The sequence below is a fragment of the Mobula birostris genome, chromosome 3 (assembly GCF_030028105.1).
Source record: "Mobula birostris isolate sMobBir1 chromosome 3, sMobBir1.hap1, whole genome shotgun sequence".
In the NCBI taxonomy this organism is placed as follows: Eukaryota; Metazoa; Chordata; class Chondrichthyes; order Myliobatiformes; family Myliobatidae; genus Mobula; species Mobula birostris.
In genome coordinates, this window is record NC_092372.1 from 200,875,642 (window position 1) to 200,894,183 (window position 18,542).

Genomic DNA, 18,542 nt, shown 5'->3' on the forward strand with positions numbered 1-18,542 from the left:
GTGCCAACATAGCATGCTCAGGACTTACTGATTCTAACCTGTACCCGTGCATTCTTTGGAATGTGGGAAGAAACGAGAGCACCCAAACTTTCACATTCACAGTGAGAACATACAAGCTCCTTACAGAGAGTGATGGGAATTGAACCCTGATTACTAGAGTTGTAATAACATTACACTAACCACTACACTACCATGCCACCTGCCGTGGTGATCTTCCACTAAGTAAAGGACCTGTTTATTCCCAAAGATTTCTGTTGATTGACAAATCCTGAATCCAAACTGCTTTCCAATCCCAAATGCTGTAATTTTGTTAATGATGGGTTGTATTGTAATTTATTAATGACCTTCTGAAAAATTCAAATATGCATTAATTGATTCCCGTTACCATTCTGTTATATTTTGTAAATCATGGTTTCCCTTTCATAAATTTATATTGACTCTCTATAACTTTCAAAGGTTCATTTAATGTCAGAGAAATGTATACAATATACATCCTGATATGCTGCTTCTTCGCAACCATCCACGACAACAGAGGAGTGCCCCAAAGTATAGACTACAGTTAAATGTTGGAACCTCAAAGTCACCCCAGCACCCCTCCCTCCCGCGCATAAGCGGCAGCAAGCAACAATTCCCCTCCCTCCGCGGCAAAAAAAGCATCAGCACCCGCCACCAAGCACCCAAGCGTGAGCAAGGCAACAGCAAAGACACAGACTTACAGTTACCCCAAAGACTACATTGTTTACTCAGCATTCAACGTACCACAGGCTCTCTCTCTCTCTCCCTAATAAGGGAGAAACAGGTGTCTCCATTTCACTTTCTAAATATTATGAAATCACTTCCTCAAAGAAATATATTCCAGAATATTCCCTGGCATTGGCATTTACAGACTATAGGTCTGTAATTATCTGTTTGTTCGTTCGTTTGTTCTCTCTCTCTCTCTCTCTCTCTCTCTCTCTCTCTCTCTCTCTCTCGTACTCTCTCTCCCTCTCTCTCACTCGCTCTCTCTCCCCCTCACTCCTCCCCCCCCCCCGCCCTTCTTAGATGGTGGGGTTAGATTTCAGTGCAGAACCGCTGGAGGTGGAATATTTCAAATCAGCTAATGGATTGTGCAGCCAAGTAAAATATCTCATCATTTAACAACAAAGGAATAGACAACCTTATCAATGAACAGAATATTATTTACACGAGAAAGTCTGCAGATGCAGAAGATCCAAAGGAACACACACAGAAAGTGCTAGAGGAACTTAGCAGGTCAGACAGCATTTATGGAAATGAGTAAACAGTCGAAATTGCAGGCTGAGACTTTTTTTCCAGGATTGTAGTAAAGAATATTGCTTAAATGCTTCCCTTCTTGATAAAAGAAGTCAACTCTTTTGTTGTCCGTTACTTTTGTTCATGCAATGTTCAAATTTGCTGATCCCTGTTTTCTCATTGTTCTGGGCTGGCAATTCTTCATAAGTATTTAATTGGCTTTGAACTGCTCTGTTGTTCTGAAATGCACCTGTATAAATGAAAACTCTTAAACCACAAATACAGAGAATATTGGAAGAACCTTAAAGAAATGCTGTTTAAAAGTTGGATTTTATTATGGTATGACAGCAGAATTATGTTTGCATCTATGCTTGATTAAACTGGGTTTGCTGTACTTTAGTCAAGAAATTAATACTAAAGAAGGCAATGTAAGAACGAAAGATCAGTGGTAGAACTTGTCTGTCATTTTCATCTTGCTGTTAAATGCAAAGTACTCTATAATTGTAGTGAATGTACAAATAATTGTAGTGCATTACTTATTGTTTCTGTTGTGGCACTTGTTTTCCTCCAGAGGGAATATCATGTTCCTTGTGGGTCAGACTCAATGGCTCCTGATCCTGCTAAGCAAACCATGTACAGTGTGAGCTACTTGTTGGGCGAGTGAGTATGTTGAACACCTATATCTGTCTTACTGCACAAGAAATTAAACTGTCTTGTTAACATCCTCATGAAACCTTTTCTGCATCATTTCCAGCTTGATGCCTGTAGCTGTAAGGCCAGAAGCACGTACAATAATCAAGCTAGATCTTGCCAACAACTTGTAAAATTGTAACATTACGGCCCACTCCTATACATCAACTGCAACAGTTTCAGGTGATCAAACGTCCCCAATCTTTTCCATAAAAGTTGCTGGTGAACGCAGCAAGGCTAGGCAGCATCTATAGGAAGAGGTATAGTCGACGTTTCGGGCCAAGACCCTTCGTCAGGACTAACTGAAAGAAGAGCTAGTAAGAGATTTGAAAGTGGGAGGGGGAGGGGGAGATCCGACATGATAGGAGAAGACAGGAGGGCGAGGGATGGAGCCAAGAGCTGGACAGCTGATTGGCAAAAGGGATATGAGAGGATCTCCTTTTTCTCCCTCTGTCCCCCTCACTATATCCCTTGCCCATCCTCTGGTTTTTTCCCACCCCTCCCCCTTTTCTTTCTCCCTAGGCCTCCTGTCCCATGATCCTCTCGCATCTCTTTTGCCAATCAACTGTCCAGCTCTTGGCTCTATCCCTCCCCCTCCTGTCTTCTCCTATCATTTCAGATCTCTTCCCCCCCCCCCCCACCCCAACTTTCAAATCTCTTACTAGCTCTTCTTTTAGTTAGTCCTGATGAAAGGTCTTGGCCGGAAACGTCGACTGTACCTCTTCCTAGAGATGCTGCCTGGCCTGCTGCGTTCACCAGCAACTTTTATGTGTGTTGCTTGAAATTCCAGCATCTGCAGATTTCCTCGTGTCTGCCCAATCTTTTCCAGTCTTTTTTTCTGCCTTCCTCCTCAATTTTTCATTTTAGATTTCATTCACCATCTCCTGTCCCCCTCAACCACCAACGTGACAGGTTTCATTTAGTGCCTCCTGATTGCCCCCATGGGTCATAGACCTTTTAATTTCTGCTGCTGTGAACTTTCTCTACAGAACTAATTATTTTTACCTGCATCTTTTCCCAATTCCCATGAAAGAACCTGAAACTAACTTTTCCTCTCAGTGGAAATTGGCAGACGGTGAATACTTCTAGTATTTTACATAGAAGATTACAACACAATATGGGCTCATTGGCCCTTGATATTGTGCTAACCTTTTAACCTACTCTTAAGATCAATCTAGTCCATACCTCCTACAAAGCCATTTTTCTATCATTCATGTCCCTGTCTGAGAGTTTATTAAATGTCCCTAAAGTATCTGGTGTTACCACCAACCCAGCAGGAAAAAAAAACTACCTCCAACATCTGAATTTTGTTTTTATTTCATGTTTCCACCGCATGCAGTATTTTGCTTTTGTTTTATATAAAGAACAGTGAATTGACGATATGTTAAAATATTAATCTCATCCTTTAGTCTGAAAAATCTTTTGGTCCCCCACACTGAAGTTCCAAGTGTGCTGGATTAATGGAGTTTTACCATAACTATAACTAGTTTTACAGCACCATATAGCAGTTCATTTTGAAAGCTTTAATGTATTATATTAATTGCATGTTGCCTAAAAATGTTTTTAAATGTATTTCCATAGCATCACCGATACTTTTGAAACATTCGTCCTAAGTCTTATATCATCTTTACTGGTTTCTGGACCCAATTCCCCCTTTTATAAAGCATTGATTGATGCCAGGATTGGCACAGACTTTGCTCCTGTTGTTGGGTAAGATTAGTTTTCCTGTTTATTTCGTACTTTTGAACTGTTAGCCACTAGTTTGTTTATACTGTACTTCACAGTTGCTTAAGAAAAATATGTTTGGTTTTCCAGATATGATGGGAGCACAAGAGAGGCGTGCTTTAGTATTGGGCTGCAAGGCATCGCAGAAGAAGACATTAAAACTGTGAAGCAGATCATCGAGGAAGTAATTGACGAAGTAATTGAGTGCGTAACCTACTCCATAAACATAATGTATAGTTTAATTACAGTGATGCAATGTATTAGAGTTGAAAAATATACTTTGCACAGATGATGCTGCCCCAGTATGTTCCTGTATCGTCTTCAGTACTAAAAACACAATACTGCAGTGATGACAGTCTGTTCCTTACTAAATGGAAGACTTGTGCTCTTCTGAATACTTTGGTATTCAAAGTTCAAGGTACATATATTAATGAAGTATGTATACCATATACAATCTTGAGATTCATCTTACAGACAGCCACAAAATAAAGAAACACAATAGATCCATGAACAAACCCACATCACAAAAACTGTCTAACATCCAATTTGCCAAAAAAGAACAAATTGTGTGAACAATAAAAAAGTAAGCAAATAATACACACACCGCAGAGTCACCGTAAGTGAGACCACAGCCATGAAACCAGTTCGGCATTGAGGCAAGTGCCTATAGCTGCAGCCTGCAGCTGCAGATTCAGTTCAGCACTAAGGTGATTAAAACTTCGCGGTATAGTGCACTGAACACCAGTTCATCCTTCTTTCTTGGTCTCGACCCTTGAATCAGTTAAATATCAGTTTATTTCTCACTTTTGGGCCCAGGTTCTGCTGCTCCAGTCTGGCCCCAAGTTTCAATCCAGTCTGAAGTCCACTCCAGCAATAGCCACCATGGCAGTAACTACGTTCTCGACAGCTCAATTCACTAAATCCTTCAGGATATTGCAAAAATGCCTGGTTGTATGGACAGTTCAAAAGCACAATTCCAAAAGAGAAATTACAGATTGTAGATTACAATGATCATAGTCCAGTAAAAAGTATATTTAGTAGGATAGTTAGTATTGTTAGCCACCCACAAAATGTCACTGTCTCACCAGCGCCATCTTGCTCCTCTTATATATGTTGATGACATTGGTCACCTGTTCTGTTGACAAGATGTCATGAAAATTGTATATGCTTACAATAGATTCTGTGTGATTTCATAAATTCTCTATTTATTATGCCCTTTGTATAATCATGTCCATCACTCAACTTCTATGTAGGGATTGCTGCCTACACCAAGTTGTTAACAGCAGGCTGGTGCAACTAAATTTCTAGACCTAACAATAATAAGTAAATGAGGAAGAAAAACTGACTTCCCTGTAATCTCCCAATAATCTATTCCTTGATTGGCATCATCACTACACTACTGTAGTGGTTAGCACAATGCTTTATATTACAGGTAGCCCAGGGCTCAATTCACGCTACTGCCTTTAAGGAGTTTAAGCGTGGGTTTCCTCCGGGTGCTCTAGTTTCCTCCCACAGTCTAAAGACATACTGGTTGGTAGGTTAATTGGTCATTTTAAGTTGTCCTGTGATTCGGTTAAGATTAAATCGAGGTTGCTGTGCGATGTGACTCAAAGAGCCGGAAGGGCCTGTTCCGTGCTGTATCTCTAAATAAATAAATAGACTTGATGGAGTACAGAAGGATGGGAGGTGGGAATCTCATTTAAACATACTTGATATTGTAATGCCTGGATAGTGTAGACGTAGAGGAGATGTTTCCATTAAGAGGAGAGTCTAGGATCTAAGGGCGCATTTTCCAAATAAAAGGATGACTTTTTAAAACTGAGCTGAGGTAGAACTTCTTCATGAGAGGGTGGTGAACTTGTGGAATTTATTGCCATAGAGGGCCATGGAGCCCAAGCCATTGGGTGTATTTAAGGTAGAAAAAGATAGTACGTGATTGGTAAAGGGATTACAAGAAAAAGGCGGTAGAATGGAGTTGAGAAAAAATGTTAGTCATAATTGAATAGCAAAGCACTCATTGGATCAAATGGCCTAATTTTGCTCAGTATCTTGTGGTCTATTTTTCATGTTGACCACCTATTCTGATCCCATTTACCAACATTCACTCTGTGGTCGTCTTTCTTTGACAATCAAATGCTTGTTTAGATACTTGAATATTCACCCCCTTCCCCAGATTCTCTTGCCCTCTATCATACACTGTGCCCTCTAGACTTAGACAAGACGATCTACTGTCTACCCTTTGCATGCCCATGTCATAAATATTTCCTTGAGTGCTCACTTTCACGTGTAACATTTCATTTTTTTTTTCTAAATTAAAAGGAAAGGATTTGAGGAAGAGAGAATAGAAGCACTCCTTCACAAGATTGAAATTCAGTTGAAACACCAGACCACCAATTTTGGCCTTTCATTGGCATCAGTAAGTTGATGTTTACCTTATCCACATGATGGCGTCAGAGCCACATTAGTGTGTACTGTGAATAATATTGTGAATGTGCCACTAGGGGGTGGTATAATTAAAGTTAATGCATTCTGTAATAGTAATCGCTATGATGCGAACATGTGTATTGTGAACTGTTTGAAATCAACATTTTTAAAGTGAATTATTTCTTGTATTGTTAAAGTAATAAAATTGATAGTGAGCAATGCTGAACATTTTCATGTTGAACGAATAATATATTATGGAGTCAACACTTTTAGGTGTATACAATTAGTCTGGCTTCAGAGTTGCTGACTTTAATTGCAGAAATTTATGTATGACAGCTGTTAAATGTAGTAAACACATTCTTATTGGGATAACTGAATTCAGGAATCACACGTGAATGCAACTTGCCTATGGAAGGCTGGTCGGTGTGGGTAAATTGTATGGGCAGGCAGTTTGCATGCCCTTGGGATGTGGTAACTCATTAAAATAATTTTAAGGTTGCTTTTTTCCATCAATGTACCTCTTCATTTTGATGCCTCTAAGCTCACTCTTTTTGGACCTTGGTTAATATGCTGCTGAAAAGCAGTATCTATTGGACTGTGAACAGGAGGAGCACTCGTGTGCTCACTAATGGCCCAGATGAGTAGATAGCATCAGTTCAAAATGTACATTTGGCAAAAATCTAAATTGATGGATTGGGCAACACCATCCCATTATTCTGCTCCATACTTCTTCCTTCCTTACTCAATTGGCAGTTTAACTGAGAAATGAACTCAAAATACCTGGAATGCATTTCCATTTAAATCTGCTGGAAACTGCAGCCACAGATCTCTTTTTGCCACCCCTTTTTCCCTATCTGTCAAACAGTCATAATTGGATACAAAATCAAGAAAATGACCTGTCAATTGATCAGAACTCAGAAATGGATGCAGTACTGAGCATCACATTAAGGCCGTAGATAGGATAGTTGTCAGGATGAGGGAATTCAATCTTATTGCAAGATAAAATCATTGTGGTTAAATTATGAAGTATACAGTAAAAACTTTCTACTTGGGACATTGCTGAAGAAAAATAAGGAAATAAATAGTTTTTTTCCCAGTTTAAGGAACAACATAATTTATGAACACAGCTACACGCAAGTGAAATTCCGTAATATTACTGGAATCAGATGTGCAAAAATAGTTTATTACAGACCACAGAACTAGTTTTCCTTTATTTCCACTTATTATGTCTTTCTTACCAGTCTTATGTGCTTTTGATGTCATTTATTACAGTACTATGAAGATATAGGTGCAATATTGAGTATTTTTTGTGTTTTTCTTGACTTATGGACAAAATTGATTTGTGGGCATTTGGAAGAATAAAACCCATTTTTTACTCTGGGATGGTATGTACAAACAGTCTTAAATTTAGAGACCTGTTGACTTACTGGAGCAATATAATGTATAATTTTAAAGATTTTTTTGCTTGGAATGTTTCTCTATATTCTGCTTGATTAGTGTGATTCTTAATTCAATTTGTCTGAAATTAAAATAACAATCATTGATTTTTCTTTGTCTAGTATGTTGCAACAAACTGGAATCATGATGGGGATCCTATAGAGATGCTGCAGATTAGTGAAAAGGTGACAAGGTTTAGAGAATGCCTGAAAGAAAATCCTTGTTTCTTGCAGGATAAAATCAAGCACTATTTCAAGGTAAGGACAATGAACTTGTTTTATTCATTGTAAAATGCTTATCTCCAAAACTTATCAGTCAATATTAACTTGTTACATACACCTGTTAGGGTGCATTCTCCAGTTACCTTAATAGTTTTCATTTCATGAGCTTGCGTTATTTAGAATAATTTCATCTTTATTTAAAAATTTATAATAAATACAGTGCGTATAAAAAGTACTCACCCCCCCCTGCCGGAGGTTTTCATGCTTTATTGTTTTACAACATTGAATCACAGTGGATTTAATTTTGTATTTTTTTTACACTGAATAACAGTAAAGGGCTCTCATGTCAAAGTGAAAACAAAACTCTAAAATAATTTCAAATATAAGACACAAAAGAATTGATTGCATAAGTATTCACCAACTTCAAGTCTGTATTTAGTAGATACACCTTTGGCAGCAGTTACAGCTTTGATTCTGTGTGTATAGTCCTCTATCAGCTTTGCACATCTGGACACCAAATTTTCCCTGTTCTTTACAAAATTGTTCAAGCTCTGTTAGATTGCATGGGGATTGTGAGTGAACAGCCCTTTTCAAGTCTAGCCATAAATTCTTAATTGGATTAAGGTCTGGATTCTGACCTGACCACTTCAGGATAATAACTTTGTTGTTTTTAAGCAGTTCCTTTGTAGCTTTGGCTTTACGCTTGAGGTCATTGTCTTGCAGGAAAACAAATCTTCTCCCAAGCCGCAGTTCTCTTGCACACTGCATCAAGATTTCCCTGTATTTTGCTGCATGAATTTTACCCTTTAACTTCACAAGCCTACCAGGGTCCGCTGCAGCGAAGCATCCCCACAACATGATGCAGCCACCACCAAGCTTCACAATAGGGATGGTGTGTTTTTGATGATGTGGGGTGTTTGGCTTTTGCCTAGCATAGTGTTTAGTCTGATGGCCAAAAAGCTTAATTTTGGTTTCATCAGACCATAGAACCTCCTTCCAGCTGACTTCAGTGTGTCCCACATGCCTTTGGCAAACTTAAGCTGAGATTTCATATGTTTTTTTCAACAGTAGCCTTCTCAAAGGATTCAAAGGTACAATTTAATGTCAGAGAAATGTATACAATATACATCCTGAAATACTTTTTCTTCGCAACCATCCACACAAACAGAGGAGTGCCCCAAGAATGAACGACAGTTAAATGTTAGAACCGCAAAGCCCCCTCCCCCAGCTCCCCTCCCTCCCTCGTGTAAGCAGCAGTGAGCAACAATCCCCCTCCCCCCACCGGCAAAAATAAAGCGCACTTGCTACTAACACTCAAGCGTGAGCAAAGCAATAGCAAAGACACAAACTTGCAATTACCTCAAAGACTACATTGTTCACCCGATAATTCAACATGCTACAGGCTCTCTCTCTCCTAATAAGGGAGAAAGAGGTGACTCCATGTTCCAGTGAGCAGGGGGACATAACAAACAACTTGCTGGTTTACGATGTTAACCCTTTGCTTTTCTCCCATAAAGCTGCAACTGGTGAAGCACCCAGGCAACAGTTGTATGTGTAGCCTCTTCCATCTCAGCCACTGAAGCTTGTAACTCCTCCAGAACTATCATAGGTCTCTTGGTGCCTTTCTCACTAGTCACCTTCTTGCACATCACTCAGTTTTTGAGGAAGGCCTACTTCAGGCAGATTTACAGCTGAGACATTTTTTCCATCTCTTGATTGATTTTCCTGTATACCGAAGGATATTCAGTGACTTGGAAATTTTCATGTATCCATCTGCTGACTTGTGCTTTTCAATAACCTTTTCATGGAATTGCTTGGAGTGTTCTTTCATCTTTATGATGTCATTTTTGCCAGGATACTGACTCACCAGCAGGTGGACTTTCCAGATACAGGTGTATTTTTACTACAATCAATTGAAACATCTTGACTGCACACAGGGGATCAACATTTAACTAATTATATGACTTCTAAAACCAGATGGCTGCTCCAGTGATGATTTGGTGTGTCATATTAAAAGGGATGAATACTTATGCAATCAATTATTTTGTGTTTTATATTTTTAATTAATTTAGATCACTTTGTAGAGATCTGTTTTACTTTGACGTGAAAGAGTCTTTTTCTGTTGATCAGTGTCAAGAAAAGAAAAATTAAATCTAGAGATTCAGTGTTATAAAACAATGAAACATGAAAACTTCCAAGAGGGCTGAATACTCTTTGTAGGCACTGTATATCTTTTTTGCTTTTGAAAGTATTTGGTTGTCACCTTCAAAACTAAACATGTATCATGGCATTGGAGGACAGGCAGTTTCAATTTCTATTCCCTGTTGTTGGTATTTTAAGACAACTAGCAACTTAAGCATTCCCCCTTTTCATCTCCCATGTTTGTTTGTTTCCATGAAAAAACGATTGACAAAGGATATAATAGTATTTGTTACCCTGAGACTTCAAAATCCAGTGCCATAGGTTCTGTAGTGCATGTATTTTTTTTTAGTTAATCCTTGCAAATGTTTTAAGTACTATTATGTTCAACTGTAATTTTTTTAGAGGCTCTTGTTAAGTTGCTCAAGTACATGAACCAGTTAATTAGTGTAACTACTACATATTGAGTACCCCTTTACTGAAAATCCAAAATCCGAAAATCTCTGGAAATCCAAAATTTTTTTGAGCACTGACATGGTGTCACAAATGTAAAATTCGACAAGGCACTGGGAAGGTTCCCAAGCGATATGCAGGTCTCTGCATGCCACAGACAGTTTTGAGAAGGGACCTCACATATGTAATTAACAGAAGTTGTTGAGAAGTAGAACAACACTGCATAAAGCAAGAAATAAAAATCTCAGTCATGTATTGAAAGACTGGATTTGTCAGCTTTGGACTGAACTGATTCCAATTAACAGTATGCTGATCATGAAACAAGCAAATATCTATCATGATGAACTGAAAATTGAATGTAATTGTGTATATTCAGCAGTCAGGTTCTTCCTATGGATGCTGCCTGGCCTGCTGCGTTCCACCAGCATTTTGTGTGTGTTGTGAGAACTTCATTGATGAATTTGCCATGACTGTTGCTGATGAACATGTAACACCAAAGCTAGTCTACAATCCTGATTGTTTTTATGCCTTACATAAAACCTTAAAAAAGTAAAATACAAGGATCGTATACTGTAGCCTTTTAATCAAAACATAACATCATATGTGGAACCTTAAAGATTGCTGCTGTGTGTTGATGTTCAACAGTTAGATTCACGTATGCTTCTGATGCTGCTTTTGGTACCCTGCACACATTATATTTTCACTATATTAATGGTATATAATATCTTTTACTGTTTAATGCATACGTGTGATGAACAAGTGAAAAACAAAGACTGCTTACTGGTAGCGCATAAATATAGAGTCCAAAATGGTGGCAATCCCAAGCTACTTCATTATGTATTCCAAATCCAAAACTGGCCCCAAGCATTTTGGATAAAGAATAGTCAACCTGTAATTTATTCTCTCATAATGCTTAGTAATGCCACCCTTCTTCCAAATTTTTAGTTTATTTCTATCTCATCTCGAGTTGAGGATTGAGTAATTTTTTGCATGTCTTCTAACAGATTTCTTCAATATAAATCATGAACAGCTGTTATTTTGAAAACAAGTCATATTTTCTTCCACACTTTGACCACAAGATATAGGAGAATTAGGCCATTTGGCCCACAGAGTCTACTCTGCCATTCCATCGGGAGTGATTTATTATTCCTCTCAACCCAATTCTCCTACCTTCTCCCAGTGACCCATGAAGCCCCTACTATTCAAGAACTTACCAACCTCTGACTTAAATATACCCAATGGCTTGATCTCAACTGTTGTCTGGCAAAGCACTCCACCCATTCATCACCACCCTCTGGCTAAAGAAATACCTCCTCATCTCTGTCCTAAAGGGATGCCTTTGTATTTTGAGGCTGTGCCCTCTTGTCCTAGACTTCCCTATTATATGATACATCATCTCCACATCCACTCTTCCTAGACCTTTCAATGTTTGACAGATTTCTTTGAGCTCCCCCTCATTCTTTTAAGCTCCAGCAAATACAGGCCCAGAGTCATCATGTGCTCCTCAGATATCTGTTAACCGTTTCATTCCCAGGATTATATTCGTGATCCTTCTCTGAACACTCCATTGCCAGCACATCCACTTTTTGCTAAGAACCCAAAACTGCTTATCAACATTGAAGGCTGCATAGCTGACTACCTCCTTCAAAGCTAGCTACTTCCTTCATAAATCATTGGTGATATTACTTTCTGATGGAGTGTTTTGGTGTCATAATATAACCATAATTTTGGATGTTTATTGTAATACAGGAAAATCCTCACCAACTAGCCTTGTCAATGAGTCCGGATGAAGGTTATTTGAAAAATCAAGCTAAAACTGAAAAAAGAACACTGGAAGAGAAGGTCATCTCCCTATCAATGGAAGAAAAGAAAGAGATATATGAAAAAGGTGACTTTCTCTAGTGGTTGGGGCTGATATTGTATTAATATTTTTAATTTTAATTACTAATTTCCCATTAATCTGAAAGATGCTGAAACTGCAATGTTAATGTTACGTTCACAAGCACCTGTAACTAGCCCCCCACCCCCACCCCCACCCCAAGTGGTCGTTTTGAATACAAAGCAGCAAATTATAGTCTGCTATTTACTCCTGGAGGACATTGTACCTCTACTATCGGTACAAGACATCTATGGATAAGTAGTAGGGGAAACGTTGGTGACTTACAATTCTGGAATGTTTGCTCACTCCACTCTCAGACTCCTAATTCCAGGGACTTGCAGGACTTTGTGTTAAAATCTTAAACCGCTAACTTCATCTTGTACATTGTTTAGACAGACTAAAACATCTACAGCATATCATAGATTAAAATGCATTCATTGTTCAAATCAAAAGTTGTGTTGTCCATGGAGTGTAGGCAAACGCTATTGCAGAAATATTTGGATGCTCAGGTTAAGAATTAATTTGATGGACTTTGAATTAAAATGTGTTTAAATCTAACTTTGCATTCCTGTCTGCTTATGATAACCTATTATCCCTTTGTTTATCAAGTGTGTATTTTCTTCTCCCCTAATATCCTTTGATAAAGAGAATTTCAAAACTCGGGAAAAAAACCTTCAACTTCCTTAGCCAGCTCCTTATTTTCAAACCCTTAGCTCTAGGTTCACTTACAAGAACTAGCCTGCTCTCATCAACCTAATCAGGGTTCATCAGGACCTTGTGTATTACAGTCGTCTGCTCTAGCTCCTTTAAACTACAGCAGGTGCATGTTTGATCTGCACAAACTTTCCTAGTAAGATATCCCACCTGTTCCAGAAACTTGTTTAGTAAACCATTTCTTATCCACTTCCAACACATAAGTATCTACTTTAAATAAGGAGACTGATACTGTATACAGTACCTCACATATTGCCTCACTATTGCCTTATCTAACTTGAGCATTACCGCCTTTCTTTTGTATTTATCTCTCTTCACAATAGATGATAACATCGTTATCTTTCCTAATTACCTGCTCAACCTGGATACTAGCCTTTTGCAAAGCTTCAGGAAGAGATTTAGTAGTGATACTTAAAGATGATACTAGTATGAAGATTTATTCAGTTTTTTGGCATTAGATACTGTAGCAATTTTGTTTGTTTATTACAATAGTAATACTTACTGTGTTTTGTCATTGATAAGATGTTTTAAAGTATCAATGGGCAATGTGATTAATTACGTAACATCTTCATACTTTCTCAGGACTCGAACTGATAGCTGCACAGAGTACATCTCAAGATGCGTCTTGTCTTCCAGCACTTAAAATTTCTGATATTCAGCAAACATTTCCTTTAACAGCTGTCCAGATGGATTGTGTAGGTGAGATTGTTAACCTGCATAGGGTTATCATAATTCAGTGCAGTTTAAACATATTGATACTTGGAACGGCTGTGAGAAGTTTCTTGTGTACCTTCTGTTCCCCTTACAAAGGATTAGTTTAAGAATAATTAGGAAGAGACATGAAATGATGACTTTAACAGTGCTGTCCATGTCCTGTGAACGAACAAAGCAATGAGTGATCACTTGGTTTACTTTTCGTCAGATCTGCCAGGATGGGTGGATTCTTTGTTCACATCTTGTTCAGTTAACAATGGTGTTAAAAGTGTCTTCCTGGCATAAAATTTTCATCTTTGGATTATTAGTAACAGTTTAACTACTTATTGGAAGACATAAATCTACCAGCTACACAAAAGCACCATCAATGAGCATGTAGATCTTCCTTTATAATTTGTCTGGAGAAGTACTTTGTAAATTAAATCAGTCTTATATTTTGCAAATAAAGGTTATGATCGAATCTCAAATGCCTTATGATGAGGAAAATAAATTACTGTTATGAACCATCAAATGTCAAAGTTTATAAAGTACCAGTTCTGCTTTACAGACTGATTTGATAATTTGTGTCAGTTCTGCTTAAAAAGAAATCATCATCTTTATTTCAAGATAACCAAGAGTCATTCTAACATAAGACTGTCAGACATGGGAGCAGAATTGGGCCATTCAGCCCATCGAATCTACTCCAGAATTCCATCACAGCTGATCGCAGATCCCCCTCAACATACACCTTCCTTCTCACCATATCCTTCGATGCCCTGACTGATCAAGAAACAATCAACTTCCACCTTAACTATACCCATGGACGTTGCCTCTGCCGCTGTCTGAGCATTCCACAGATTTACTGCTCTCTGGCTAAAAAATTTCTCCTTACCTCTGTTCTAAAGGGTCACCCCTCAATTCTGAGGTTGTGTCCTCTAGTTCTGGATACCCCCACATAGGAAACATCCTCTCCACATCCACCCTACCTAGTCCTTTTAACTTTCTGTAGGTTTCAATGAAATCCTACCTCCCCCCCACATTCTTCTAAATTCCAGTGAGTGCAAGCGCAAAGCTGCTAAACGCTCCTCATGTTAACTCCTTCATTCTCAGAATCATCTTCATGAACCTACTCTGAACCCTCTGCAATGAGAACACATCCTTTCTGAGATATGGGGCCCAAAGCTGTGACAATACTCCAAGTGCGGCCTGACTAGTGTTTTATAAAGACTCAGCATTATTTCCTTGCTTTCATATCCTATTTCCCTTGAAATAAATGCCAGCATTGCACTTCCCTTCTTTACCACAGACTCAACCTGTAAATAAACCTTCTGGGACTCTTGCACGAGGACTGCTAAATTCCTCTGTACCTCTGATGTTTGAACCTTCTGCCACATTTTTGCCTATTCCAAATTTTCTGAGTCCTGCTGCAATCGCATTGATTCCTCAGCAATACCGACCTCTCCACCTATCTTCGTATCATCCGCCAGCTTTGCCACAAAGTTTGGCAAACGTACTTCAACAGATTGAGTAAATAGCTGAATTTGGAAATAGAGGAACAAGAGAAAGGTTTAAATATTATGAGATTAGTTTGAGTCTATTTAGATTTGTAGTAAAGTGAGATATGGGCATTCATAGTAAATTATTGACTACATTAAATTTACCTTTTGAAACTTTGTTATGTTGGCTTTATTCTGCTGTCTTTCCATTTAGGTGGAGAGGTCCCCATTCAGTATTGTCATCAGCCAACCAATGGCATTGTTTACTTTAGGGCTTTCACTAGCCTTAATACTTTGCCTGAAGAGCTGAAGCCATATGTACCACTGTTCTGCAATGTGATTACAAGGTAAGTTAATGAAGTTATAGATGCTCAGGTTAGCTCTTACAGTTGTAATGAAAAGAAAATCTTGCATTTACTCACAGTGCCTGTAAAGCTGGCAGGTGAATTCTTATTCAAACAAAATCGGAAGTTTTTTGCCTGATTACATCAATGAATTAATGAGAAATTAAATTATTTAAAAATACTCTAACATTGAAACCTTGAGAAATGAAAGATAACAAAGTATACTAAATCATTACTGAACAACAACCTGTGTCTCAGAAAACTATATTTGTGTACTGTTAAATGATTAAATATTTCAAAAATTTTGCAAAAGCTACTTTTGTCTACCTTAAGCTTCACACATAAAAGTTGCTGGTGAACGCAGCAGGCCAGGCAGCATCTCTAGGAAGAGGTACAGTCGACGTTTTGGGCCGAGACTCTTCGTCAGGACTAAGTGAAAGAAGAGCTAGTAAGAGATTTGAAAGTGGGAGGGGGAGGGGGAGCTCCGAAATGATAGGAGAAGACAGGAGGGGGAGGGAAGGAGCCAAGAGCTGGACAGTTGATTGGCAAAAGGGATATGAGAGGATCATGGGACAGGAGGCCTAGGGAGAAAGAAAAGGAGGGAGGAGGGGAAAAAACCCAGAGGATGGGCAAGGGGTATAGTGAGAGGGACGGAATATGAGGTGTTGTTCCTCCAACCTGTGTTGTGTCTGGGTAGCCTCCAACCTGATGGCATGAACATTGACTTCTCAAACTTCCGCTAATGCCCCACCTCCTCCTCGTACCCTATCTGTTATTTATTTATATACACACATTCTTTTTCTCTCTCTCTCCTTTTTCTCCCTCTGTCCCTCTCACTATACCACTTGCCCATCCTTTGGGTTTTTCCCCCCCTACCCCATTTTCTTTCTCCCTAGGCCTCCTGTCCCATGATCCTCTCATATCCCTTTAGCCAATCAGCTGTCCAGCTCTTGGCTCCATCCCTCCCCCTCCTGTCTTCTATCATTTTGGATCTCCTCCTCCCCCTCCCACTTTCAAATCTCTTACTAGCTCTTCTTTCAGTTAGTCCTGACGAAGGGTCTCGGCCCGAAATGTCAACTGTACCTCTTCCTAGAGATGCTGCCTGGCCTGCTGCGTTCACCAGCAACTTTTATGTGCGTTGCTTGAAATTCCAGCATCTGCAGATTTCCTCGTGTTTGCTACCTTAAGCCTGTTTATTTGTGCCAGTTTTGATTTCTCAACTCTTCAGTGTGATTGTCTAAGTGTTTATTAGATCTGCTTAATGAGTGATTTTCTCGATGTCAGGGAAGGTGAAATCCATACAGTGGAGATTGGGGCATCTTCTTGGACAATGTTTCTTGAGGCCTGTGGTGTGATTTAACTGTTGATAAAATCTGGGTTGTGATTGCAAGAACTTAACATTGATTTAAAAAGAAGATATTATACAAATCTTTAATTTAGAGACTGACATTTTACTTAATTTTTATTTATTTAGAATGGGCTGTGGGAACTTAAATTATAGAGAGCAGGCACAGCAGATTGAGTTGAAGACCGGAGGGATGTCTGCCTCACCTAAGATTCTCCAAGATAATGAAAACTTGGATATGTATGAACAGGTACAACGCTTTGTATCTAAACTAGAAATATTAAGCAGAATGAGCTGTATTTGGTATGACATTTGTCCACACTAGGAAAGCAAACATTTTCAAATTTAAAGTAAACAAACAAGACTTTACGTGAATTTCAAACCTGCAAAATTAGTGGTTGAGGGCTTTCCATTTGAAAAAGGTAAGGCTATCATTTTTATATTGTTAACTATCTAAGTGCCGATGGAAGGTACTAACCTGAAAAGGAACATTGTGTTGAGGTGGCAATCGTAGTGTTCATGCTCATAAATATTTTGCAAGGGCATAGTTTTAACATTAAGATTCAGAGAGACATACAGCAAGGGCAGGCCTATCAGCTGTCCTTTCCAGGGTATCAGAGATGTTCCCCTTCTTCCAAGAACGGTGTTTCTCTTCCTTCATCATCAAAGATGCCCTCACCCACATCTCCATTTCTCGAACATCAGCACTCACCCAATCTTCCTGCTACCTAACAGTGATAGAGTTCCTCTCGTCGTTACCTACCATCCCATGAGCAACTTCCACCATCTCCAAAGAGATCCTACCACCAAATGTATCTTTATCTCCTCCCCCCCCATCCTGCTTTTTGCAGGAATCGCTCCCTCCATGATTCCCTTTTCCATTCGTCCCTTCCCTGCACTTATCTCTGAAAGCAGCCAATATTCTACACCTTCGCATTCGCTACCTCCCTCACCTCCATTCAGGGCCCCAAACAGTCCTTCCAGGTGAGGCAACACTTCACCTGCAAGTCTGATGTGGTCATCTATTGTGTCTGGTGCTCCTGATGCGGCTTCCTACTTTGGTGAGACCTGTTGTAAATAGCGGGGGGCTGCTTCTTTGAGCACCTCCACTCCATCTGCAAAAAGTGGAACTTCCCGCTGGCGAGACATTTTAATTCCAATTCCCACTCCCACTTCAATGTGTCGATCGGGGTGGAGGAGCAACATCTTATATTCCGTCTGGATTGCCTCCAACCTGATGGCATGAATATTGATTTCTCCTTCCAGTTAAAAAAAATTCCCTCCCGCTCCCCTTTTCTTCTATTCCCCACTTTGGTCTCTTATCTCTTCTCACCTGCCTATCATCTCCCCCTGGGTCCTCTCCCCTTTCCCTTTTTCCTATGGTCCATTATCCGCTCTTAATCAGATTCCTTTCTCTCTAGCCCTTTTCCCTTTCCTGCCTGCCTGGCTTCACCTATCACCTAGCTATCGTCCTTCCCCTCCCCCCTCCTTTTTATTCTGGCATCTTCACCCTTTTCCAGTCCTGAAGAAGTGTCTCATCCCAAAACACCGACTGTTTTTACATTTCCATAGATGTCATCTGACTTGCTGAGCTCCTCCAACATGTGTGTGTTGCTTTGGATTTCCAGCATCAGCAGGCTTTCCCGTGTTTATGTCATGCTAATCAAGGTGCCTTCCTGAGCTCATCCAATTTTCCTGTCTTTGGGTATATTCCTCTAAACCTTTCTAATT

The 18,542-nt window shown here is 39.3% G+C and overlaps 1 protein-coding gene across 4 annotated transcripts in view; it reads left to right on the forward strand.

Annotated features, from left to right (window-relative positions):
* pitrm1 (pitrilysin metallopeptidase 1) overlaps positions 1–18,542 on the forward strand; it is a 121,182-nt gene that overhangs the window by 15,177 nt on the left and 87,463 nt on the right. For all 4 annotated transcript variants that reach the window (XR_011885511.1, XR_011885510.1, XR_011885509.1 and 1 more), the window contains exons 9-17: positions 1,823–1,911; positions 3,523–3,651; positions 3,757–3,870; positions 5,986–6,082; positions 7,650–7,784; positions 12,090–12,228; positions 13,516–13,632; positions 15,337–15,469; positions 16,941–17,061. Coding sequence is in view for 1 of the 4 variants with exons in the window: in XM_072253998.1 (XP_072110099.1) it covers positions 1,823–1,911; positions 3,523–3,651; positions 3,757–3,870; positions 5,986–6,082; positions 7,650–7,784; positions 12,090–12,228; positions 13,516–13,632; positions 15,337–15,469; positions 16,941–17,061 (1,074 nt within the window). In the remaining 3 variants the exon portion in view is untranslated. The remainder of the gene's footprint in view (positions 1–1,822; positions 1,912–3,522; positions 3,652–3,756; positions 3,871–5,985; positions 6,083–7,649; positions 7,785–12,089; positions 12,229–13,515; positions 13,633–15,336; positions 15,470–16,940; positions 17,062–18,542) is intronic.